Here is a 26,326-nt window from a genome sequence, read left to right on the forward strand (position 1 = left end):
CTAACCTGGTTTGTCCGGCATGGGTATGACTATCTTCTCGGGTAGCTCTAGCGAAGTGCGCTGCGCGCGGTAGAACGCCGGTGTGCGGCCCGCCGCGTCACGCGCGCCGCGCGCTGCGCCTGCGCGCTCCAGCAGCGCTGCGGCGGCGCTAGCGCGGCGTCCCACTGCGTAGTGGAGCGGCGTGCGGCCGAACTAGTGAACATAGGTAATTTAGAGCCCATCAACGTGCACACTGCTAAATAATTGTGATTATTTAAATTTAACGACAGGTATTTAAAAAACCGGCCAAGTGCGAGTCGGACTCGCGCACGGAGGGTTCCGCACCATCAACAAAAAATAGAGCAAAACAAGCAAAAAATCGGTCACCCATCCAAGTACTGCCTCCGCCCGACGTTGCTTAACTTCGGTCAAAAATCATGTTTGTTGTATGGGAGCCCCACTTAAATCTTTATTTTATTCTGTTTTTAGTATTTGTTGTTATAGCGGCAACAGAAATACATCATCTGTGAAAATTTCAACTGTTTAGCTATCACGGTTCGTGAGATACAGCCTGGTGACAGACGGACGGACGGACGGACGGACGGACGGACAGCGGAGTCTTAGTAATAGGGTCCCGTTTTTACCCTTTGGGTACGGAATACGGAACCCTAAAAATACCTTTTAAATAAATCAAACTAGCATAAAAAAAGTGACGTGAAGTGATTTAACTAAACTAAATATTATCGTTTGTCGTCCTTTTTGATTGGCCTAAAATAAATATTAACGAAAGTATACCCTACTTTCTTACGTTCCCAAGTTCCTTCCCAATTAATTAGTATCTAAATATGTTTTGAACTCGTAACCCTAACTACAAACGAGGAAGCCATAATGTGACGCACTTTCTGACTTTAAACTAGAACTCGATTGTCATTCAATCGATAGGCTGATAGACACATGAACAGTGGCTATCAGATATATCGGAGCGGCCAAGATGTTCACAATATTTGAACACGCACTCTAACGCCTTGACAATAGAGGCGTGTTCAGATATTTGTGAGCGCCTTGACCGCTCCGATATATCTGAGGGCGACTGTACCATCGCCCACACTGTTAACTGACAGTTCGTAAACTTTATTATTAGTATAAGTCCACCAATGGACAGTTAAGAGTGTTCCTGTTTGTAGCTACCGTCGCTATCAGATATCGGAGCAGCCATGGTGTTCACAAATATCTGAACAAAACTTATAGGTAGGTACTAAGAGTCGGAGCGAGCTAATTTTGCATAGCATTTATAATGACAAATTAAGTGTGGTAATGTCATAGTTAGTGTCAAAATTACTATGAAAATAAATAACGTTAATAATGACACTCTGTTCTGTCCAAGTCATCCACACTGGTGGTGGTTATAGCAAAGACATAAAACCGCTGGTTAGTCAAGTGTATTCCTATTAGTACCTACACATTTGAGTACCTATCTGGATAATAGTGTACGACCGAAACCATATTTTTTACAGAAATCGAGACCGAAGGTTCGATTTTATCTAGTTTCGGCCGAAACATGATTTTTATGCCGAAACCAAAACTATATACGGTCGGACACTACTGGACAACAATATTAATAATTCACTCTAAAGCTAGCCGTCTAGGCATTTTGAAATAGGCACGAACAATATTTAACTGAACATCGATAGACCTTATCACTTTCAAAATAAGGGTCACAAATTGTAATGGTACCAAAAACTAGGTATTATTCCAGTTCGTACAGTTATCAGAATAATTGCGCATGTATATTTAATAGCGGCCATTATTGAGAGATAATTGGAATCCGACTGAATTAGGTTGTTTTGATATTGTTTTTAATGGATTTTACATTTATGGTAGTATTTGACATGGTTTCGATGTGAATGATATCAACCTGTTGTAGGTAGATAAGATAAAGATAAAGATAAAATATAGTTTATTCAAGTAGGCATAATTACAATGCGCTTATGAACGTCAAATAAAGCTAGGTAGACCGGCTCCAACCCTACACCTCTGCCCCGAGAAGATTTAAATCCCCCCTCAATTGGAGGAGGGTATCCCATTATGGGACCGGCAACAAACTCGGCGGGACACATCTTTTCAAAAATAATTACATCTTATAATTAACATGCATTACGAGAAAATAAGGAAAAAAAAATACAATTTAAATCACTATAGAATTCATGCAATTATACACATAAGGTGTAATAGAAATTTGATTTAGAAAATATACATATGTACATGGAATCATACAAATTCGTAGCTCTTTCAGAAAACATATCAAATTCTTACAAAAGGAAAAGATAATAAAGTTATTAAAAGAAATGGGAAAACATATTATATAAATCTGATTGATTATTATGAATTACCAACATATAATATTTGATGTGTTTTCCTGTTTACCTGAGCTGTGTCACCTATAACTCTATACAAAATACAATGTTTTTAATTGCTACTACTTTTTATTAGTTTCTGGTTTGGACCATGCATGTTTGTCTGTCAAGTAGTCCTCGACTCTGTAATAAGCTTTTAACATCAATGACTTTTTTAAGTAATTCTTAAGAGCTGGAAAGGGTAATCTTAAAGCATCCTCAGGTAACTTGTTATAAAAATGAATGCATTGCCCAACGAATGACTTTTGTACCTTACGGGTACCTACCCTATATTATAAATTATGTATACAGTAAAAGTCTCTGAACGCACAATTGCCTTGCCTAGACGGCTTCGTCGAATTACTGTGTTGTTTTTAGACTGTGCCCAAGCTATGTCCGTTTTCCGTGTTTCTATTTATTTAGGTACCTTATGATGTGTGTATTTTTATCTACGAACAGGCCGCGTAGCCAAGCCTGAGTGGACGCTCGAAGCGGAGCGTTCGGCGGGGCGTGCAGCGTGGCGTCGGGCTCACAAGTTTAGTAATTTGAGCAGCGTGCAGTAAGGCCGCTACTATACGCTTGCATTTGTTTAACATACACGCCGCACGCCCCGCCCCGCTGCACGCCCAACTCGAGCGTCCACTCAGGCCCACTAAACGCTTCGTAGCGATCAAAATGCAACTGTCACTGTCGCACTAATATGGAAGAGTGATTGAGAGACACAAAGCGTTTCGTTGTACAAGCGATAGCAATTGTCACTTTGTCTAGGCGGCAGTACCATCGCCCACACTGTTTACTGTACATCAGTGGGCCTTATGCCTTGTATAATAAGGTCCACCGATGTACAGTTATGATTGTTGCTGTTTACTTACAGAATCTCTCTGATGGACGAGCTGCGGGTAGTTGTTGACCAGCCACTCCACGATGTCCGTGTAGTCATAGTACACAGCTTTATGAAGCAGCCCAGCACCAGCCTCGTCGCGACATGTCACGGTTTTCTTGCGGTTATACTCGCCGTCCAGTAGCTCCTGTGAATAAACACAAATATATCTCTTAGACATACACAATTACACACCAATAGGTACTTCTAAAAACTACAGGCGGAGATGTGCGGAAATCAACCAATAACCTTGGTTGTAATCCAGCGTAGCGAAGAGAAGAACAAGTAATGGAACTCAGTGGAAAGGCTTATTGGTGTCCCTAAAAAAGAACATCAGGTTACGCTCGACTTTGTCGTGTTATGGCTCCTCTACACGATGGGCCAACGCCGGCCACTCCAAGGGACGCATTTATGCGTTAGAGGGAGCAAGTGATATTGCTATCTCATTCTACCGCATGGCTGCGTCCCTTGGAGCGGATTAGGGACGCCGTATGCGCCCATAGAAGAGCGCGGGTAGCGCGCCTCGAACATCGGGATTTATAATTTGCTAATATATTAACTTATCAACGATTACTAGTACATCATTATTAACCTTTGGGAAACTACTTACTTCAATCATCTACCATAGATTCAGCCTCTTACAATGCCTCAAATTATATCTATGAGAAGAGCATGATTTGTTGAACGAACATTATCCTAAAAATACTGTCTATTGACCTTGTTTACAGTCCCCTAAGTGCAGTAGGTACTACACTTATTAACTGACATCTCTGAATGTAATCTTGAACAGCGCGCAGTAAATAAAATGAAATGAAATGAAATTTATTATTCATAACATTTATAGTCAATACATAATAGGATTATGGTCAGTACCAACTACGGCAACGATTAACGGTTAGTTTCACCGTGACTTATGTCGACCGGGATATGAACCATGATTACCTTTTGTATTGATTTCGAGCTCCCGATATTTCGACGCAGTTACATACATCTTGTTCACGGGTAACTGAGTCGCGTTCACACTTATTGGTCTATCCAAGCACACTACACTCACAGTGTCACTAATCATGATTCATATCCCGGTCGATATAAGTACGTACTAAGAGTTAAATTACCAGCTGTACCTGTAGTTCCAGCAGCGAGCCCTTCTCCACAGCCTCATGCAGCGCCTCACACTTGTTGACTAAGGCCTCTATATGAGTGGGCAGGGGCAGCGTCTCGGCCTCCAATAGGAGCCGCCGGCCCTGCCCCGCGAGCACGGCGCGCTCCAGCCCGCTGTCGGCCCCGCCGCGGGCCAGCTGACGGAGTTGGGCTGCTGTCACCGAACCTAACACTGAGAAAAACACACTATTAACCTTTTCCACGCCGTGCCAAACACAAAAGCTGTCACTCAGACGCCACGTCATTGAAGTGTCAAAACTGAAGTTGAACTTTATGTATATGCACGTAGATCGATGTTGCTCTGTGGTCTGTGACCGATTAATCTGTCTTTGGTGTTGAACCTACGGGGCGGATATATCGGTCATTGGCGTCCAAAAGGTTAAGGAATTATTTAATTCCCTTTTTTGAAAGCAACTTTACATGCAGTGGAATCTACATATGTACCTATATTTTTTAAATCAAATTTCTATTACACCTTATGTGTATAATTGCATGAATTCTATAGTAAATTAAATTGTATTTTTTTCCTTATTTTCTCGTAATGCATGTTAGTAAAATTATAAGAAGAAAAGATGTGTCCCGCCGATTTGTTGCCGGTCCCATATTGGGATACCCTCCTCCAATTGAGGGGGGATTTTAATCTTCTCGGGGCAGAGGTGTAGGTTTTTGGAGCCGGTGTAGCTCTATTTGACGTTCATAAGCGCATTGTAATTATGCCTACTTGAATAAACTATCTTTTATCTTTATCTTTGTCTCTAAAACTCTAAACTGAAATCTTTGATGAATACCTTTGTGAGGCAGATTTTTTTTGTGTTGCTATTTGCTATAGCGGGTTAGCACATGAGTGACATGAGGTACGGTTTAAATTATGTTGTTTCTGAGCTTCTTTTAATCTTGTCGCAAAAGACAGTAATAATTTTGAGATTCATTAGCTTTGTTTTTGATGTCATGAATTGGTGTATAAGCTCATGTTAAAACTGCACTAGGTGCTTTTTGATATGAAAATGCGAAGAAAAATTCACTCTACATCAAAACTAATAGGGAACTCACGTCTGGCCACATTTAAAGCTTGAACGTGACAGACTCAGAGATTATACAAAACGGTTTTTACCGGCAAACTGGTGAACCGGTGAACAATAATTATTGGTAATAAAACATTATCAGGATTTCACAAAGGCATAATTAGATGATTATTGCGCTCTGATATGAGCCCTAAGGCCACATTTAAGACGAAATTGATGATAAGTATCCTATGCTGTTATTAACCAATAATTATTAAGCCACTAGTTATTAGACATGCGCAAACAGTGCTTCAAAAAGTAATATTACTACACTTTTTCGAAAACGTAATATTACACTGAGATATCACATCACTCATCACTCGGTACATCGCCGGAACGTGAACAGCGCTCGGGCGCGCGCGAAATGGAACCATCTCAGCTATCACCTACATTACGCAGCGCAATCTACAGCACTCTAGGGCGTCTTATATCAGCGCGTCTATCTATTACGCGTTGCGTTTTGTGACCGAACGGACCGATCCGAATTGTTCCGAAGATAGCCGAAAGCAGAGCGAGAGCGAGCGAGCACTGAGTGCGAGTGCGAGCGAGATAACAAAACAATGATGGCGTGGCGGCCTGGCGGGCGAATAAACATGACAATATTACAAGCGCTATTACAGATTACGCGCGCTGTGAGTAGACTTCAACTGACCATTCAAATCGGCGCGTCAATCTATGTGGAATTGAATCCATTACACGTGCTTCGGCCGGTCGTTGGCGTTCCCGCGTTCGCGCGGCCCGCGTAATGAGTGATTTTTTGAAGAGATGGTTGATTTCTCCGAGTGATACGTGATGCCATGGTATAATAATATACTCCGCCTGGTACTCTCTTCCGAGATTCGCGAATGACCTAACTGTCACTTGCCTACGTCATCATGCTGTTTACAGGTTCTCAAACTTTAAAATGTGGGAGAATTTTAACGGCATTAATTTTAAGTTATTCATGTAGAAACATAGTAAAATAAAACAAATCTATACTGCACTTTTCACTCCTACTCTTACAGTTCCGAATAGAGCAGCCAACCATTTTCGTAACAAAACATTAATTACCAAGTTTACGACGTGAAAAGTTTGGAAAACACTGCGACTGCTGACACTGAGCGAGAAGGAAATAACAATTAACACGCGTTCGACAAGGATGACGGTCAGGGACAAAATGGCGGATTGTCAAATGTAACAGCGCTATCCTGTGTTGCCAGTAGTGTAAACAGAACTACCCGAACGTCTGAAATTTCTTTCGTGAATCGGAAGATATTGCTAACCAATAATTAAAAATGACGTGTTATTGTAAAATTTAAGATAAAATACATATAAATGAAATTTATAAAATTATAAAGAAATATTTTAACTTATTAACCATAGATATAATGTACCCATGTAACATGTTATGTTGAAATAAAGTGGCAATGTTTTTGTGACGTAGGCAAGTGACACTCTGGGAAGAGAAGACCATGTTTTATTAGACCATGCGTGATGCCATATTACGCGTTCGAGAGATATCTCATTTGTGATATTACGAGCATTACTTACACATGTCTACTAGTTATAATAATATAATGTAGGTACCTATGTTTAGAAAACCACATACCACTTCCTGATTAAAATAAAACGCTTGTTATTTCCCATCAGGTTTACAAAAACCCCCAACTTATAAGCATTTCAACCGAGACTAGGTAAAGCCAGCAACAGAGCGCCATTGAGACAATCTGGCCCCGTAGAAAACATATGCCTATCACTAACGCTCCGTAGCGAACAAAACGCAACTGTCACTGTCACACTAATATGGAAGAGCGATAGAGAGACACAATGCGATTCGATGGCGAAACGCAAGTGCTTGTCACCTTGGCTAGGCCACCTGAGTCGTCGCCTAATGATCTATGGGGGTTCAGCTATCGCTACCGCATCTTGCTAGATTAAATACGGGATGCTCTAAAATTTTTTATCCACTTTTAGAAGTAGGATCAAGGATAAAGGGGCTCGGTAGAAAAAGGCCTACCTAACAACACGTGAGAGAGGAGGCACTGTTTCCGCCTCGACCCTGCCTACTCGGCTTATTTGGCCGAACGTGTGAAATGCTAATGCTACTTTGCAATATTTACGACTTTATGCGTGTTTGCTACGCCGCCTACGGCGTAGTGGCCGTCGTAGCGGAGTGGAAGATTATATTATGTATTTTTTCTACTCCCGTACTTTTATTTGTCATTTAAAGGGTCGTGCACAAACCTTTAAACCCCTATCTTATAGTTGTCAAGACAAGTCTTTAGTCTATTCCCCAAAAAAGTATTTGTGCATACACGCAGTATCTTTTTGGTACTTTTACGATACTTCGTGTAATCACCATTTAAAAAATATTGTATGAAATACATGTTGCCAACCTAATTTTAATTGTCATCTCTGACAGATGAGTGAACCATAGAAATGTTTGTTATATTTCATTCATTCTATTCCCGCCCGTACCCTCCATTTTTGAATGAAAAATATTTGTTAAATTTACAATTTTATTCCAAAGTAAGTGCTTGGTCGTAGAAAAAATATTGTATGCAACGTTGTTTAACCGAGTCAAAAAATACTCGTGGCGTCTTTATTAACAATTTTCGGCTCCGCCTCAAATTGTTACTCACGCCACTCGCCTTTTTTGACCTCTCTTAAATAACGGTTGCATAAAATACTATTATCTCATCATCAGAAACATAAATGTGAAGAATATGCCAAATTATGAGGCGGCAACTAGGCAATATTAACCATAACAGATTAAAAAAATAAGGTAAGATGCTATAGGAACTCCAGAGGGTATGTTGTGACGTTGCCTTCATCCAAGACAGTGTTAATGGATTTAGATATATACTGCCTGTGCCTGTTCACCTTCGATTTCCGTCAATATCCGCGCATGTGTAGGTATGCCATATTTCAACATCATTTTATGCTTTCAACTAAACTTCTTTAGGTATATAAATGGATTAATACTACAACATAAAGTAATTATAATATATGACATACTTAAGTATATGACACACTGACCATCCAGCCTCTAGACTCAACTTAGGCCAATTCTTTCATGAAACCGATGCTGCCAAAAATACAGGGGTGCGGGGGACGAGGTGAGCGAGTCCCGTGCCGTGATTGGTCCGTTCAAACACACGTGGGCGTCAGACAGTAATATCTGCCGGGCGCTAGTGATGTGACACGTTGAATAATAACATTGTCAATCACGGTCAATAATGTAATAACAGTAATAATATGCAAGCATGTTTTGAATGCTATGTTGATTCGTTCGTTCGAAAACATTAACCCATAACGTTGTGGTTTCGTTAGCAGGTGTATCTGCTTTATATAATTAATTTAAAAATAAACTATTGGTAAAAAGGCGTCTTATGGGATTTAGAGAAGCGCGAGACGAGACGAGATGCGGATGCGGATATTCGCAACATCCCTGCTTGGAAGCACTTCTTCACGCAGCTCGCCCTTCGGCCTCGCTTTAAATTACTGAGGGTTGCACGCTTGGGTGTCGGGGTGAAGGCTTCGGGCCTTCGGCGGGTCAGCCTTCGGCCTCCCAGCCTGATATTCGCCCTTCGGGTTCGCTTAACCTACTTGGAAATTTTCCTTTGCCCGTGTCCGCCGCCATTTTGAGTGTTTTCAAAAAATAATTCACATACTAATCTTGGGCCCCCAAGCTCGCCGCATGCCAAATCTCAACGCGCTCAGACCAACTTGAAAAAAAAAAGACGGCCATTTTCATAATCATAATCATAATTCTTTATTGCAACCATGGTATTACAAGGTGTTTTTATGTTAGTTAGTACATTTTGAAACTTTTTAAATGCAATTTGTGTTGTCTCGGGCCCTCTATGGCATTTGGTCGAGCACCCCCCACCTATCTCTCACCTTTGAAGATTTTCATAAAAAATAAGTGGCCATTTTTACCGCCATATTGGTTTTATTAAAAAAAATCCATAGGAATACAGCTAGGTGACCCCGAGTTTTCGTGACCAAAATTTTAGCGCGCTGGGAGTATTTTGAAAAATGATCGCCATTTTGAATCCGCCATTTTGAAAAAATAATGGCAGCTTCAGAAACTGTCAGCGTCCCTCTATGACATTTGGTCGAGCATCTCCCACGTATCTGTCACCGTTTAGTGACCAAAAGTCGGATAATCCGGTAGACCAAAAGTCGGATTTTTCTGGAAGTCACCAAACCACCCCCTCTATACGACCGTATCAAAGTCAAATACCCCAGGAACCCCCTTCTGGGAGAGCAATTATGTCAATTAATCACTCGGGTTGCGGCTTTATATACAGGGTGGATTTTCTTTTTGGCTCAGTGAGGGCAGCTACCAGATCCCGAACTGCTACGAGAAAACGGTCTTAGGAGACCTTCCCTCGATTTCAAATTAGATCCCATTCCTATTGAGGATCAAAAGCTTGTATGGAAGCAAAAAAAAATTCCGGCTAGAAAAGCCACAAATCGAGGAAAACTTTTCCCATAATAAATTTCACATTTTCTCCATAGTAAATGTATGGAAAAAGTTTTTATTAATTTGTGGCTTTTTAGTACATTACCGTAAGTCGACCCCTAGGAAACTATTGATACTGGATAGGAATGGAATCGATTGGCATACAAAAGTAGCATGTGAAAAATAAAAGTTTTCATTTTCATTCAAATATGGGAAAAGTTTTCCTCGATTTGTGGCTTTTCTAGCATGAAATTTTTTTTTGCTCCCATACAAGCTTTTGATCCTCAATAGGAATGGGATCGATTGGCATAAAAAAAAGTTTGTTAAAAATGACCTTTTTCTCGTATCCTGTATGTTTTTTCCAAAATCTGTAAATGCCAATCTTCATTAATTTAAAATCGAGGGAAGGTCTCTTAAGACCGTTTTCTCGTAGCAGTACGGGATCTGGTAGCTGCCCTCACTGAGCCAAAAAGAAAATCCACCCTGTATTCGCGGTATCCTACTATACCCACCCATTAAAAACATCCTGTATAATTCTATTAAGAGTTATTACATGGTTTAAATCAAATATTGATTTGTTATTATGTAAATGAAATGTTATTTAACACAATCTAACTAAATGAGGTTTAAATTATTTGGCCGAATGTTCAAGTATCATTGCCATGTTGGCAGTCGTACACAGAAAAAAAGCAAAAATTAAAAAGTTAAACCGGCGCCCACTATTCTCAACAAAAATGGAATCAAAATAATGCATTTTAAATTGCAACCGTGTGTTTTTGTATAAAATTGGTCTTGTGATTAATTTTTGCAATGTTTTTATAATCGCTAAAAGTAATACGAGTACCTATGTAGTGCTGAATTGACAATATCGGTTATGTTCAAGGGAAAATTGGTACCTGACCGTAAGTGTACTTCTCATATTATTTATTTGTTTTATAGTGAATTTTTCGCAAATACCTATGCGATTTGAATTGAATTACCTTATCAATAGTAAACAATCACATTCTATGGATATGGACATCACTAGTTTGGGCTTAGGAATGTCACGTAATAAAAGACAAGAAAGGATGTATACGGATGCAGCGCGATAGAAAGAGACTTTCTTAAAAGACGTCATCGAGTTTCAAGCGCTGTCAAATTTGATGAGACGCTTAAATTAAAATATTTTTTTATCCAAATCTCTAAAAAATCGGCTTACCTGTGAAATGAAATGCCATTTTTTTGTACACCAGAGTTTTTAGTGTTCTTGCCACACAATTTGACACAACAATAATGCATTTTTGATAGCAAAAACTTCTTCGAGCTACCTACCGAAGTTTCTACACCGAGCCCGGTCCGCCGACTGAAGTAAGCGGTGTAGGCGTGACTCGAAGATGGAGTAACGCTACCGTATGTGTGGCAGAGGGGGTAGCGCGACTATGCTATGTCTAGAGGCTGGATGGTCAGTGATATGACATTGTGCAAGTGACGTTATACTCGCAAGTTGTTTATAATGATGTGGTTATCAAAATGACATTATTTGAATTCTAGTTGGTCGCGTCAATTGGTCGCATGCGTGCACGTCTGGTGATTGATCGTGAAAGTTCTGTTGTTCCTGAAAAAAGTGAAAATTGTGCTTTAAATTAAGTTGTACTGTAGAAACAGTTAAGATGCCTTTAATTGAAGTCGCCAGTAAGTACGATTCTTTCTATTTATTAACTTTTTTTTACTTCCATGAACACGTATAAAAATGTACTCCAAAAGACCCTAACGCTTGAATAAAATACGTCTGTATCCAATCATTGTTTTCCCCTGTGTAAGTAAAATACATATATGTACAGACAATAATGTGCTGATTTTCTTTTTGTAAAAACGTTTTTCTCGGTAGCAAATTACAATTAGGTAACCGTTTTATACCATTTACTACTTAGAACTCATTAACGCAAAATATTTCATAAATGATGTTACATTCCATTATTTCCACGAACCACATACTGTCGTCCAAACAAATGACTATGTGTAATCCTTACCTTATTACAAAGCCATAATAAAGGTCTATCAATGGCTAGTTGAGAGGGGTCTAACGCAAAATCTTGCAAGGGCAGACTTTAACCAAAATCGTATAATTCCCTCGATTATTCCACAAAAAAGTTTACTTTGTCGGGCCATGGCGCGTATGGCAGCTAGCTACATTAATAACCTGCAGAAATCTGTGTTATATGCCTTTGAATTTTCAGCTAAGTTATCAAACTTCATCATGTCAAATATCAGCTTCTAGCAGTTGAGCTTTATCAATTATCAGCCGGGCTAGCATATGATTGGCGCGACAGTATCTCGCGGCGAGATAGACTACACGTCCCTCTTTTATGAACATACTGCCGTATTCGAACTTCAAGATATTCACAAGAGACGACACGTACTACATCCATTCTAGATACGTTACGGTTTAGATTTCAACTAGTTCTCTTTTGCAGCGCAATTCGGGCAACCAATGTCATTTTTACGTTAGATAGAGTTAGATATCTATTAGATGTGAATTGGATCTCTAAGTCATATCTTGTGGAAATCGTTCAAGAGTATCTCCAGAATCGCGCAAATGTCAAATTTGACAGGTTAGATCTTAAACATATCGTTATCGTATCTTGGTGATGTCTATAAAAGATCAAAAAAGAAAAAAGAAAAAAAGATAAAAGATTTCAAAATCAGAATCGGGCTCATAGTTAGATGTTACATAGCAATCTTGTGCTACGGGGTGCTGAAGTGTTAAAAAAATAGCGTCACGTATCCGACACATTTCAGTAATGCCCAGTAGCTGTTACTATGAGTGTACTTGCTAGAAAAAAATGTGCCCTTGGCCGGCATGTAACATGCAAATGGAGCGGCCTGTTGTTCGCATGTTTATGACCATTCTGAGATTACTGGATTTATGCCCTAACAGCCGGTGGTCGCCTGACATTGTACTTGCACCTATACAGGTTGAGCACAATCTGAATCAAATGTTCTAGGTCTAGGTACCATCACGCTCCGCGTTTGTTGCGTCACTTAGGGTCCTAGCTAAATTGGTTGTTCAATACTTACGCTATAGAATTTCCAATTTAGCAAGAACCCAAAATGCAACACTCTTAACCTTTTCGACGCCGTGTCAAACACAAAAGTTGTCACGCTGACGCCACGTCACCGAAGTGTCAAAATTGAAATTGAACTGTATGCATATGCAATTATGCACATAGGTCAATGTTGCTCTGTGGTCTGTGACCGATTATTTGGCGTTGAACCTACGGCGCGGATATATTGGTCATTGGCGTCCAAAAGGTCAACTGTCCATCGGTGGACCTTATTCCATTTGTAATAAGCTTTACGAACTGTCAGTCAACAGTGTGGGCGATGGTATATAGGTACGCTGATATTTTTAAACACTTAATATCTATGTCTGGTACTAGTTTTCGCTGCTATTAGTCATTATTGTAATACATATCTACAAAGAAATTAGAGCAAGTATACATTTTACATACAACTTCTACTCTCTCTATTTTCTATGTATACCGTAAAATGGGGTGAGTAGGATCAAAACTGAAATTCAAACGTCGATAACATTTTATTTTTACATATGAAAACTGAATGGTGTATATAATAAGTGTTCCGGACGTTTGTATTTTAGTTTTTATTTTATTTTGGGTAGTTCCATTTCATAACTGACAATAAAGAGGAAAACCCACCTCACCCCGTAGTGCCTCGTATTTGGGGTATTAGGGGTTTTCATACAAAGGTGCTTTTGGAAGATTGTTGGATCGATTTTTTTTTATTATGCGTATTACTATAGCTCCATTTTAAATTGGAATACATTATTTTTGTAGCAGTAGCCTTAAAATCCCTTCTCACCTCCCTCTCAAATTTTTTCTCCCCATTCATAACCCACCTCTCCCCGCGAAACCTACTCACCCCGTTTTACGGTACCTAATAATTTTTGGCAACGAAAATTAGTACCGAACAAGGAAAGATAAATATAACATGTCGTTTAAAAATGAGAGCGGTAACATCGATTGTATGTTAGCGGTTTCATGGCAGTGGGTTTATGTGAAACAAACGCTACCTGTATATTATAAATTAATTCTTGTTGCTTTAAAATAATGTTAAGTAGCGGCAAACTACAATAATGACCATCCACTTCTACTTTACAGCAATTTACTTAAGTGAATCGTTTAATTATGAATTTTACTTTACGGAAGGCGTGTGTTATTATGCTAATTTAATTCATCACACTTGATCATAAAGGGTGCTACTTCATAATATTCATACAGTAACAGATGATTTGACTTTTAAGGCAATAATTAATTAAAATTAATATACAGACACCACTTGACAAGACGTTAATCATGCGTAAAAAATAATTAATTCATTAAGTAAAAAGTAGCACATTTTGCTAAAGCTATAATAAATATAGGTATATATATAATTTATTTTTATTAAATTTTGTGGCCTTAAATGATGTATATGAACAGTCGCCATCAGATATAATAATATAGGAGCGGCCAAGGTGCTCAAAAATATCTGAACAAGTAATTTAACGAATTGACAATAGAGGCGAGTTCAGGTATTTCTGAGCGCATTGGCCGCTCCGAGATATCTGATGGTGACTGTACCATCAGCCGTAAAAGTGCATGAATTCATTCATAATTTTTTCATTCAATTTTGCAGCTCACTGTACAATATCATGCATTTATGTGTAATGGAGGTCAATGACCTAAGTTGATTACTACTCAGGTATCTAGATACATTATTTCCTACACTACTTTAATACTAGGTTACAAGAGTAAACTTACCTAAGTACGTCTTAAATATCCTATATGCCATGACAGAGACAAAGCTCGACAAACAACAGAATATGCCTACCAGAGATATGTATAGTGAGGACTGCCAATCTCCAAGTGAAGCGTCAAATCAATTCTCAAAATTTGTACCAAGCTCATAGGAACTACTACAGAGGTGACAAGGGGGGAGGGGGGAGATGACCAAACATGCTGGTCTAATATAATTTTTAGTAGGAATAGCGGAGAAAGCGCTCGTTGTTGGTCTTGTCATAGTTTCACTTTTCATTTCTGCCTTCTGCCTACTTTTAAAAATACCTTATAGGGTATTTGACTGTAGGTATATAAAATAAAAAAATTTCACACCGTGCATGAAATAAAACATCAGATAATTATTATAAAAACACAGATAGCAGTTATTTTTAAATACAAGTTCTATTTAATAAATCGGATAGAAATATAAAAAGTAGGTGAGTTGACCGTGACGTCACTGTGTAATGTTTCATATAAATTCCATATTAGCAAATCGTTTTGACAGTTCTAAAAAAGAAGCTGATTTGACTAGTAGGAAAATACCCTATTGTCACGTTGAAACGGTTGACGTATTATTATTCCCCACTAAAGTTTGGTGAACTTGACTAAATTGCGTCCATTTTTAGATATGACAAACGGCGGCTAAAAATTTAATAATTTTACTCATATTGTACGATTCATATACCTATTGGTACATTTGGTAATCAACAATTATACTGAAACATAACGTTACAAATTGCCAGTCTATTATTTACTCGTTTCTGGTCTCCATTATCGTGAATAGATCATACTGCGTGCCCAACACTAATGGAACTAGCACAAATTAACCCTTACACACCTATCCAACCCTATCACAATACAAATAGAGGCTAATTCCCCGTGACGTTTGTAAAAGTCACCATCAGAACCACCAAAAATATCTGAACATGCACTAACGCCCTGACAATAGAGTCGTGTTTAGATATTTGTGACCACCTCGGCCGCTCCGATATATTTGATGTCCGATTAATATTGATGTCGGTTCGACGACACAGTTAATTGAATATTTTTTGAACCTTATTGGAGCGTATTAAGGTTTATATTGGAGTAAGTATGTGGGTTCGACGACCAATAGGCTGTTCACCTGAGCGGCCTACAATACTTCTCAATAGGTGGCCTGGCTTTTTAACCCTTTAACCGCCAGAGTCTGATATATAAGACATTACATATCCAGCTCATTTCGCCACAGTCTGATAAATAAGACAAAGATCTGATTTGGTTTTTACAGCACATTCATAACTCTCGTAACTATGCCAACCTTACTCTGCGTGGTACAATTACTGTTGGTGACGACACGAGCACGCTCGATCAAAAATTTCTGGCGGTTAAAAGGTTTAGATTCTAACAAGATAGAAAATTAGACATATATGAAAATTGGAGCCCTACGTATATTTATAATTCATATGAAATATTAAACATTTGGGTCTAAAACTTTTTTTGGTATGAGTTTTAAGGTTGTCATTGACAAAGCCTTAGCGATGGTCTCTGTTTCAGCTTCGGCAAAAATGCATTCATATATCCCAACTTTCGCATTTGTCTCCTCAAGGTACATACAGGTTGCTATTCTCAACCGATTCTTGTGCAATTTTGGGATCACTTCGGTCTTGCACATCGGTCGGTTTTTTGAGTAGGTTCGATGATTGAATAAGTATATTTTTTTTGTCTAGGTATACGCTTTTTGTTTTTTTTTTAATGGCGGATCCATACATTTTTTCAGTTTTAAGTCAAGCCCGTGACGTCTACAACTAACGCTCACGTAAAAACCTACTTTTTAAAATTGTTACCTACGATGAAAGTCTTAGAAGAATGTAGGTATCCAATTCGTAACTTTTTATCATGTCCACAGAAAAGATGAACGTTTATGACCCATTTATATTGATCTATTTAGTAGTACATATTTACCTGTGTTAGAATTAAATCTGCACAAACTGCAATGACCAAGTGTTAAATTATCAACATGCAACATCCACGAAAATATGATGTTTAGAGTGGCATTCCACATTCTGCCCCGTCAAAGTCGGTGCATACCTACTGCAGACTTACCTCAGACGGACTTTTTAAAAGTCACATTTTGTCGTAAAGTACCTATCTAATTTACTTCAAACGCCCCAGACTTTCTAGGGTAGGGTTTGTAATTAATTAGGTCAGTCGTCCCACCTACAAAAAGTCATAAGAGTCGACAATTTTCCACTTAAAAACTTCACTTTGTAAATAAGAATGTTAAAGTATTGCAAAATGCCGCGCATATTTCGAATAATTCACCCCTGAGACAGGGCGCACGGCAAAAACATTATTCCACATAGCTTGACTAAACATAACCAGTATTATATTATCCGTGTGCGAGACGTGGGAAAGTTTCCAAAAAGTTTGAAAAGTTTTCAGAAATTTCACGAAATCACAAGAAATAAAGGAAGAATAAAGAATTTCCGAAATGTTTCCAGAAACAAAATGCGTAATTTTGGAAATTTTCCGACTGTACATTAGGACCGATACAGACGGACTGCGACCCGACCGTAATTTTTATGGTAACTGCACGCTGACTGCACGCCAACTGCAACGTTGCAGTGCAGAGTTGCAGTCCGTCTGTACCGGCCCTTAAGTAACCAAGTAAGTATGACCTTCGGATCTATAATGTCGCGCTAATGCAGATATACAGATATACATCAGAGATACGAGCTCATCACACAAGTAAATGCCCTTACCGGGATTCGAACCCAAGACCATCGGCTTCACAGGCAGAGTCACTACCCACTAGGCCAGACCAGTCGTCCACGTCTCACTGCGTTCGAGCGCCAAACTACCTACCTCGACAGAAATGGGTGCCTTTCATCCCTTGGTTAACAATCTACTATTGTATCCACCCAGTCGTGGGAATAGCAAGTCAAAGCGTGCGAAATGTTCACTTTGTCCACGCCATCACGCTAAGGTCGAGCTGTTGATGTGTTAGACTAGCCAGTCACGGCACGAGAGCGGTGTCAGACTTTTTAAATTGTTTCTAGGAATTGCACACCAGTAATGCCAATAATTCCGTTATATTGGAGGCCCGAAATACACGAAGCCGTGCAATTGGCGAGGAACAGAAGCCTATGGAGGAACCTGGTCTGAAACAGCACCAGGACATGATGTCACGATCGTCAGCATTAAGGAAATTATTAAATTGTACAACGGGACTTAATCGCGTATCTAAGTTTTAAGATTTACCTCCGACGTTTCGAGGACGGCGTTGTCCCCGTGGTCTCGGAGAAGGTGGGTCGTGGTATTCTACAATTTAATAATGTGTAAAAATCGTGAAAGTTTAAATCAGTATTAAGGAAATTACTGAATAAGAAGTTTCGAGGCTTCGAGGCCCATCACTGTGATCCGTAGCACACAATCATAATATTGAATGTGGGCTCGTGATACTGAGAAGTAATAACATTAAAAATCCCAAATCCAATAATCTAGTAGTAATCAACTTTAAATAAAATTGACCGTCCACATTATAATGAGTTTAAGTTGTCAACATGCGCACTATAGAGCCTTAAGAGTCACATGCGTCGTGAGGTTTCCTTGGATTAATCAATTATCCACATTATAGCAGAAGCCTTGTTGAAAAACCTCCGACACATCTGTTTGTATTCACAAGTAAACGGAGACATAGAACACGTTTATGAATTTTATAATTGTTGGCATTATTTTATTTATATTTAGGTTTTATATTTAATTGGTTAGTAAACGTTCGATGAAGCTGACTCACACAAACCTAATCTAGTGTTGTGAATAACGCTCATTTCGAGGCTTAAAGACTCGAACCCTTAAGACTCTCGAAGCTTAACGCCTCATAGGCGGCAAAGACGATCTCTTACATCCATACGCGTAAAATAAATAAATACAATTCTCAAATATAGTCGAGTCTTGAGGGCTCGAGTCTTTAAGACTAAAAATAAGTGTTATTCACAACAATTACCTAATCGCCACCATACAATTGCAGTTACACTGTCATTTTAAAGACATGCTTAAATTACATTCAATTTGGCATTAACACTTAGGCGATATATTATATTATGTACCTACTAATGTCGGTTAATCATCAAGGCTATTTAAAAAAAAAATGTTTTTCCAGCAATATTTTGTCCGATTTAGTTTATGCAGTCGTTAAGAGAAGAGCTGACCTTCGCTTATTAAAATATACAAGTTAAATTAAAACAATGCCTACTGCACGAGTGACCTAAAATGTTTTTTTCTTGAAATACGGATCGGAGCGGCGCCGAGACTCTCCGCGAGATGCTCTCGACGCACTCGTGTACAGCCGACATTACAGATGTTTGCTCGTAAACTGAACTGGCCAAACATATCCACGCTTAAAGTCGTATGTAAATATATTGGGTTATTGCAAAATCAAATTTGATACCTACAAGGTAAAGTTCAAATTTTGACGAATGTCGAAGGAGTATATGGCTTTAATCGTGGGTACCTATATGTTGCAGCAACACGCGAGGCTTTTCGGCTGACACAGTGTTTGCACGACACTTTCATTCTGGCAGCTCGCTGCACATGATCGTCATTTATTTTAGTTTCTTTTTCGGAATTTTAGTTTAAAATTCTACCTTCTCGTGTTTTTAAGTTGTACTATAATCATAATCATTTATTTGCACATAAAAATGGTTTTACATAGAGTAGTTATAAAAGTTACATATTATCCTTATTACCTCGAACAAATGATAATTCATGAGGCTGATATAAAGTGTAATGATAATTATTGTTGAGCTGTTATTTATCTCGTAGAGTCTGTGCGGAAAGAGAAGAGTCGTGGAATGTATGGAACCCAATAGATTCATAATCATAATCATAATCATAATATATTTATTGTGACTATAGGTATACAAAAAAGGTGTTACATTTTATAAGTATTAAAACCATAGCCTAACATCTTAATGGTGTACAATATTTGTTACATAAAGCTAAAAAATAATATTTAATGTCATTATTATAGCATAATTGCACGACTCTTCTCTTTCCGAACAGACTACATAATTTACTATGGGTAGGACAATTGTACACTTGAGGCTAACTAGTTGGAAGTTTTGAAATAATGGAAATTGATGCAAAAAGATGCTAAATGGGTACAAAAAGCGCAAAATAGAATGGAATGGCAAAAATTTAAGAAGGCCTTTATCTTTAAGATTGAAAAGGCTTAGATGAAGCGCAACGTAGCGTAGGCAAACGTAGCGTAGGACGCCCTCAAATTAGATAAAGCCATTGACGTATATTATCTTAGGACGGGCTAATGGGGCACTAAAAATGGTACAAGTTCAGTGGTGCTACTCACGAATTCCAGCCAATCGTGCAGTCTAACGCAACTAGTCGCGACCAATAGCGCGGGTAATGCGAACTCGTCAACCAATCGCGCGCGTGATGCGAACTCATCTACCAATCGCGTTGTAGCGATTTCACACCGCTGTACTGGCCCCTGTCATGCCTCATTATTATTGCCCGTAAAGCCAGTCCCTAGATATCTATGTCAATGGATAAAGCGGTGACCTTTGCAAGGCGGCTGGCAAGAGCTGGATCAGAGTCGCAAATCGTGCTCAATGGCGTGCAATAGGAGAGGCCCATGTCCAGCAGCGGACGAGAGTAGGCTGATGATGATGATTATTAAATTATACAACGGGACTTAATCGCGTATCTAAGTTTTAATTTTTCCATTGAAATCAAAAAACATAGTAATTTCAATCGGGACGAGGGTTTCAAGATCTCATCCACATGGAATCCAGTCATTAGTAAATGTAAGCGTAAACGAATATCGACAGTCGATAAATCGAATATCGTTAGTGTTGTGTGTCGACAGAGTGACATCCCTAGTGGGCAAAACGTTCAAGCGGATAAACAAGACCAAGTGCGGGTAGTTCGAAAAACTCGCGCGGTTAGACGATGCTGATGTCAACTTAAGCCAGTCTTCTCCGAGACCACGGGGACAACGCCGTCCTCGAAACGTCGGAGGTAAATCTTAAAACTTAGATACGCGATTAAGTCCCGTTGTATAATTTAATAATGTGTAAAAATCGTGTAAGTTTAAATCAGTGTGATGATGATAATGATAAAAAGAAGAAGTAAAATAACTTACGTTTCGGCGGGCTGTGATGCACGTAGATACCGTCTTTCCTGGTGCTTCGATCCTGCAGCCACTTTTTGATACTCTCCATCTACGATACTGGCTTCTTCACTGAAACATCTGAAGTTCCCATTACAATGTTGTATAAAATTACAATGTTATACTTTAACGCTTTGAGAGGCTAGAACCTTCATAACATTGTACAGTCGACGTCAAAAATATGTTTACACTTTTGCACCTTACTCCTTGGTAATAAGGCGAAAAATGTAAACATATCTTTGACGTATAATAGATAAATTAGAAGATAAGACTCATAAGCTGAAACTAATGTTAAAATAGTACTGCTTGAACTGACTAAAGTAGTAAGTCAAAATAGAATTATATAAATATAAATTAGACTTGACTGAAGTAGTAAGTCAAAATAGAATTATATAAATATAAATTAGATTAAAAAATAGTAACAATAACGGCATTGATGTAATTAAGGGAAACCTCTCACTTAGCTAATAATCTATTATAGTGTAGATTAGGTTAAGTTTCCGAAAATATTGTAAATTCTTATTTGCAATAAACAGTTTAATTTTTTTTTAAGTTTTTGCTATTTTACACCAATCACTTTGGCATGATGGTCACATTTTAGGATGTGACGAATAGCGTTCGAAATGTTTTCATATTTACCCAGTCTACTTGTTATCAAAATTCTAAGAAGCCCAAACTCGGGCTTCATTAACCTTTTGGACGCCAATGACCGATATATACGCACCGCAGATCCACCGTCAAAGACGTATTAATCGGTCATAGACCACAGAGCAACATAGACCTAGGTGCATATGCATAAAGTTTATTTTCAGTTTTGACACTTCGGTGACGTGGCGTCTGAGAGACAGCTTTTGTGTTTGACACGGCGTCGAAAAGGTTAAGCCACTAGCTTTGGGATTGTCATAGACCGACCTTCACGGCCTCGTCATACTCGTTACCTAGATATAGTTATTGACATATTTTGCTTGTCACTTATTGAAAATAAATTGTTATGATTGAATAACGTTCGTGTATATAATTTATTATTTAACAGATTCGAATCTTTCTCGTTCCAGTGATTTTTTTTTTATGTACTTCTTTCTTTATATTACTTTAGGAGTACTAAATTGTCGCTAGAATTTCAACATTTCTAAGGGTTAAAATGTTGCTTTAGGCTATTTAAAAGTTGAAATGTTAACATTACCTACTTGAACTTATTAATCTTATTATGTATACATAGTCGCACTACTCGCACTCACCCATTCTCAAACACCGTTGAAAAGAAGAAAGATAATTATGTGGGCATGATACTAGGACATCTTTAAGTGTAGTAGTCATTTAAAGGGTTAATTCCCAGTATACCATGACGTGGACACATGGCAATGTCCGACATGTCCGTGTCATCGATTGCCGGCCGGCGCGCCGGTCGATAATGTGCTGTATTAAATATTTACCGGCCAGCCGACAGACTGACATCGTTCAACTTGTTGACCTATTACCGAAATATCGGTTCAATTAGACCACGGTGCCTACCCAAGATGACAACCGTATGTCGACAAACGCCAAATTAATAGAAAAAATATATCAGGCCGCGTAGCCTACATGCCAATCGCTTACGTTCCGTAGCGATCGAAACGCAACTGTCACTGTCGCACTAATATGGAAGAGTGATAGAGAGACACAAAGCGTTTCGTTGTCGTAGCGATAGCGATTGTCACCTTGACTAGGCCGGCAGGATAACAGATGCTACGAAGAGTCACGCGACGTTTCGATTGCCGTTCTCTATAACGATTGTCAACTTGGCTAGGCCCCCAACCTTTCAGTGATAATGGACAACTTGCCATTTTCATTGCCAAGGATCAACTATTTATAAGCGTGGTGCGTGGTGTTAAAAAGTGACGGCTATTTTATCACGTGGATAAAGTTGTCCGGTTACAGCTGAACGGCTAGGAAATTATATATTAATTATTATTTATACGAGCCTAGTGTCCCACTGCTGGGCAAAGGCCTCCCTCCTTCCTTTCCACGCATCCCGGTCTTGACCCGTCCCACCAGTTCCTGTCAAAGGCGTCGAGGTCATCTCGCCAACGCCGTCGAGGTTTGCCGCGACCTCGAGTTCGAAAATAAATAAATGATACGATTAGGAAATACATAAATAAGATTTAATAATGACCTTGGACCGCAACCAGCTGTTCAGTTTCGGACATTCGCGACACAAAACACACGTAGTCTAGAGAAAGCACGGTTATACACTGAATTACCTATCAGGTGTGAACTGCAGTCAATAGATGGCTGGCACCATTATGCGCACTCCGAGGTTCACACGAGACAAGTCTTAACGACAATTAGGTACAGTCAACACCGGAACGCTTCATACTTGAAGTTGTGGTTGAAGGCCAGTCCAAACGGGATCTATCAATATCGGTATATTTGATCAGAAAAGAATTTGGTGTCAATCTACAATTATTTACCTTTTTAGGGTTCCGTACCCAAAGGGTAAAAACGGGACCCTATTACTAAGACTCCGCTGTCCGTCCGTCCGTCCGTCTGTCACCAGACCGTCTTTAGACAGTTGAAATTTTACAGATGATGTATTTCTGTTGCCGCTATAACAACAAACACTAAAAATAGAATAAAATAAAGATTTAAGTGGGGCTCCCAATGGGAGCCTCCCATACCACAAACGTGATTTTTGACCGAAGTTAAGCAACGTCGGGCGGGGTCAGTACTTGGATGGGTGACCGTTTTTTTGCTTGTTTTGCTCTATTTTTTGGTGATATTTGAGCGCTTTAAATTTAAAAAAAACCCTCATCGCGTAGTTTAGCCTCGCAAAGTGTTTTTGCGTCCGGACCTTCATTCTATCGGTAATATCGGTCATAATAAAGTCCCGCGTCCCGCGAGTCCATACTTGAAGTTGCCAACATCCCACATGTATGGAGTCGCGCGCGAGAACGCAAGTCATGCTAGCGTCAGACGCTCGGTCTTGTCTACGTGACAGCGTGATGAAACGGTGTCCGTCACTCTCAATCGCGCGGTGATAAAAAGTGACGGATATTTTACCAGGTGGATAAAGCCATCCATAATACGCCTGCAGATCTAACCTGTTATTAAAATCAGAATACGCCTGTGAGTTGGATTAGAATTTCTATTATTTTATCCAGTAAATGTTTTCCAGCAAGCAACACTTTTCAGCACGCTTGTACCTTGACTCAGCGAAAATATAAATAAAAAAAAAAATCATCATCGCAAAGGCCTGCCGACAGCATAATTAATGATCGTTCTGAACGTTTTTAATTCAGCTAAATGCCCCAAAACTAGGCTAGAGTGTGATAAAATTGAGTTATAGATGGGCAGCTATCTACCTGGCCCCTATTTCACCACGGTGACAGGTGCGACAATTGTCGACATCACTGTTACTGACGTCACAGGCCTCCATAGGCTACGGTAACCGCTTACCATCGGACGGGCGGTGTGCTTGTTTGCCATCAACATATTAATTTTAAAAAATCTCCATTATATCGCCAATAAATAAGTACATACTTATTTTGCGAAGTTAATGACAATTGTCACAAGAAACACGACAATTGTCACGAAATTCCGACACAGAACTCATTTCCTGTCAAGAATTACCGAAAGTTCTATTAAATCATGTGACAATTGTCATCATCATCACCATAAACTTCGAAAGAGAAATACCTGTTTTTTGCCGATATAATAAAGTTTTTTTAAATAATACAATGATGGTGGCAAACAGGAATACGGCCCGCCCGATGGTAAGCGGTAACCGTAGCCCATGGACGCCTGTGACGTCAGCAATAGTGACATTTGTCGAAATGTCGCACCTGTTGCCGTGGTGAAATAGGGGCCTGAATAACCTGCAGAAACCTATATTGTTTAACGTTTAATTTAAAAGCTAAGTTATTAAACGTTATCATTGCAAATATCGGTTTGTTAGCTTTATCAGAAATGTAAAAAAAGCGTCACGCACCCGACACTGGAATGCCCCGAAAGTTTGAAGGCTCTCTCTTCAGATCATTATAGACCAATAAGGAAAAAATGTTAGACATACCATAGTTTAACATACTTACTCAAGAGCTCAAGAGTTAGTTATTATTAATTAACGAAAGACATGAATCACTTCGCTTTTCCGTACTAATGTGACTTTTTAATTCGAAAAGACAAGGATGACAATGAAATAGATATCAATTTGTTTCGAAATAACATTTCTTAACCCATATAATATGCCAAAATCTTGTTTTTGTTCTAAACGCCTCGAGGTTACAGACTCTCTCTTCTATTAATTTTAATGGTAAGTAGAAGCAAGTGCTTTCCAGTGGGTTGTATAGTAAACGACCCAATATGTGAAATTGGGAATATTATATGGATTAACAAAATCTTCCTATTATTTTGCAAAAAAAGCCTTGGCGAAGTGGCATGAAAAGGGTTGATAAAAGCTGAAAAAATCGTGGCAAATATTTCTTATGACGCTTGTACATATCAGATATATCGGAGCGGCCAACGCGCTCTCAAATATCTGAACACGCCTCTATTGTCAAGGCGCTAGAGTACGTGTTCAGATATTTTGGAGCACCTCGGGCGCTCCGATATATCTGATGGCGACTGTACAGTCAGCGTCATAATTACCGGATCTGACTATGCGTCAAAAGTAACTACCATTCTCTATTAGATTGACCAAAAAGTAGTAGTAGTAGAAATATGCGTCTTGAACAATTCAATTGTGGCATATATTTTGGAATTTGAACCGTAGATCCGGAGAATACAGTTTGGAAAGATAAGTCGGGCCCTGGAGGGAAACTACCTTAAATCCTTAAGCTGGCTCATTTTACTTAAAGGAGACATTCCTTTATTTTTAAAAAGAAACAAAATGCATTCAAAGATTTTCTAAAACTCGCTTGCCTCGCCCGGGACTAGAACCGACTAAAAATTCCAAAAAATAAAAACTCGCAATTTTATTCTACTAGTCGATTCAGTTAATGTTAATAATAACATTTCTCCAAGAAACATTAGGTCTTAAACTCGTCTGTCGTACAAAATATCCATAAAATGTAATATTTAGTACTCAAGATTTTTTTAGACAAGCCAAATCGAAGAAAAAAAGAAAAATACTTTGAATGCAGTTCTCTTTCTTTTTAAAAATAAAGGAATGTCTCCATTAAGTAAAATGAGCCAACTTAAGGATTTAAGGTAGTTTCCCTCCAGGGCCCGACTTATCTTTCCACACTGTATATGTCGATTTGGAAAAGTATTTCAGGGTGGCTGATACTTTTGGCGCGTTGTTACATCCGCTACAGTTGATGCTGACTATACTACTGTAAAGTTAAACCAGAACACTTCGGTGATCTTAATAATTTATTTTGTTAATTCATGATTAGAATGAACAAATTAATTAAGTATAATATATCTTATATATTATATA

General features: G+C 38.9%; 1 protein-coding gene across 1 annotated transcript; it reads right to left on the minus strand.

Moving 5' to 3' along the window:
• Positions 1-20,962, minus strand: LOC134652674 (serine/threonine-protein phosphatase 6 regulatory ankyrin repeat subunit C-like). Its single transcript, XM_063507837.1, has 4 exons — positions 20,884-20,962; positions 4,368-4,585; positions 3,245-3,400; positions 1-192 (listed from the first exon to the last, which is right to left on the minus strand). Exons 1-4 carry the CDS (start codon positions 20,960-20,962, stop codon positions 1-3), a joined length of 645 nt encoding a protein of 214 aa, XP_063363907.1.
• Between the last annotated feature and the right edge of the window lie 5,364 nt (positions 20,963-26,326).

This window comes from Cydia amplana, chromosome 12 (assembly GCF_948474715.1).
Source record: "Cydia amplana chromosome 12, ilCydAmpl1.1, whole genome shotgun sequence".
Lineage (NCBI taxonomy): Eukaryota > Metazoa > Arthropoda > Insecta > Lepidoptera > Tortricidae > Cydia > Cydia amplana.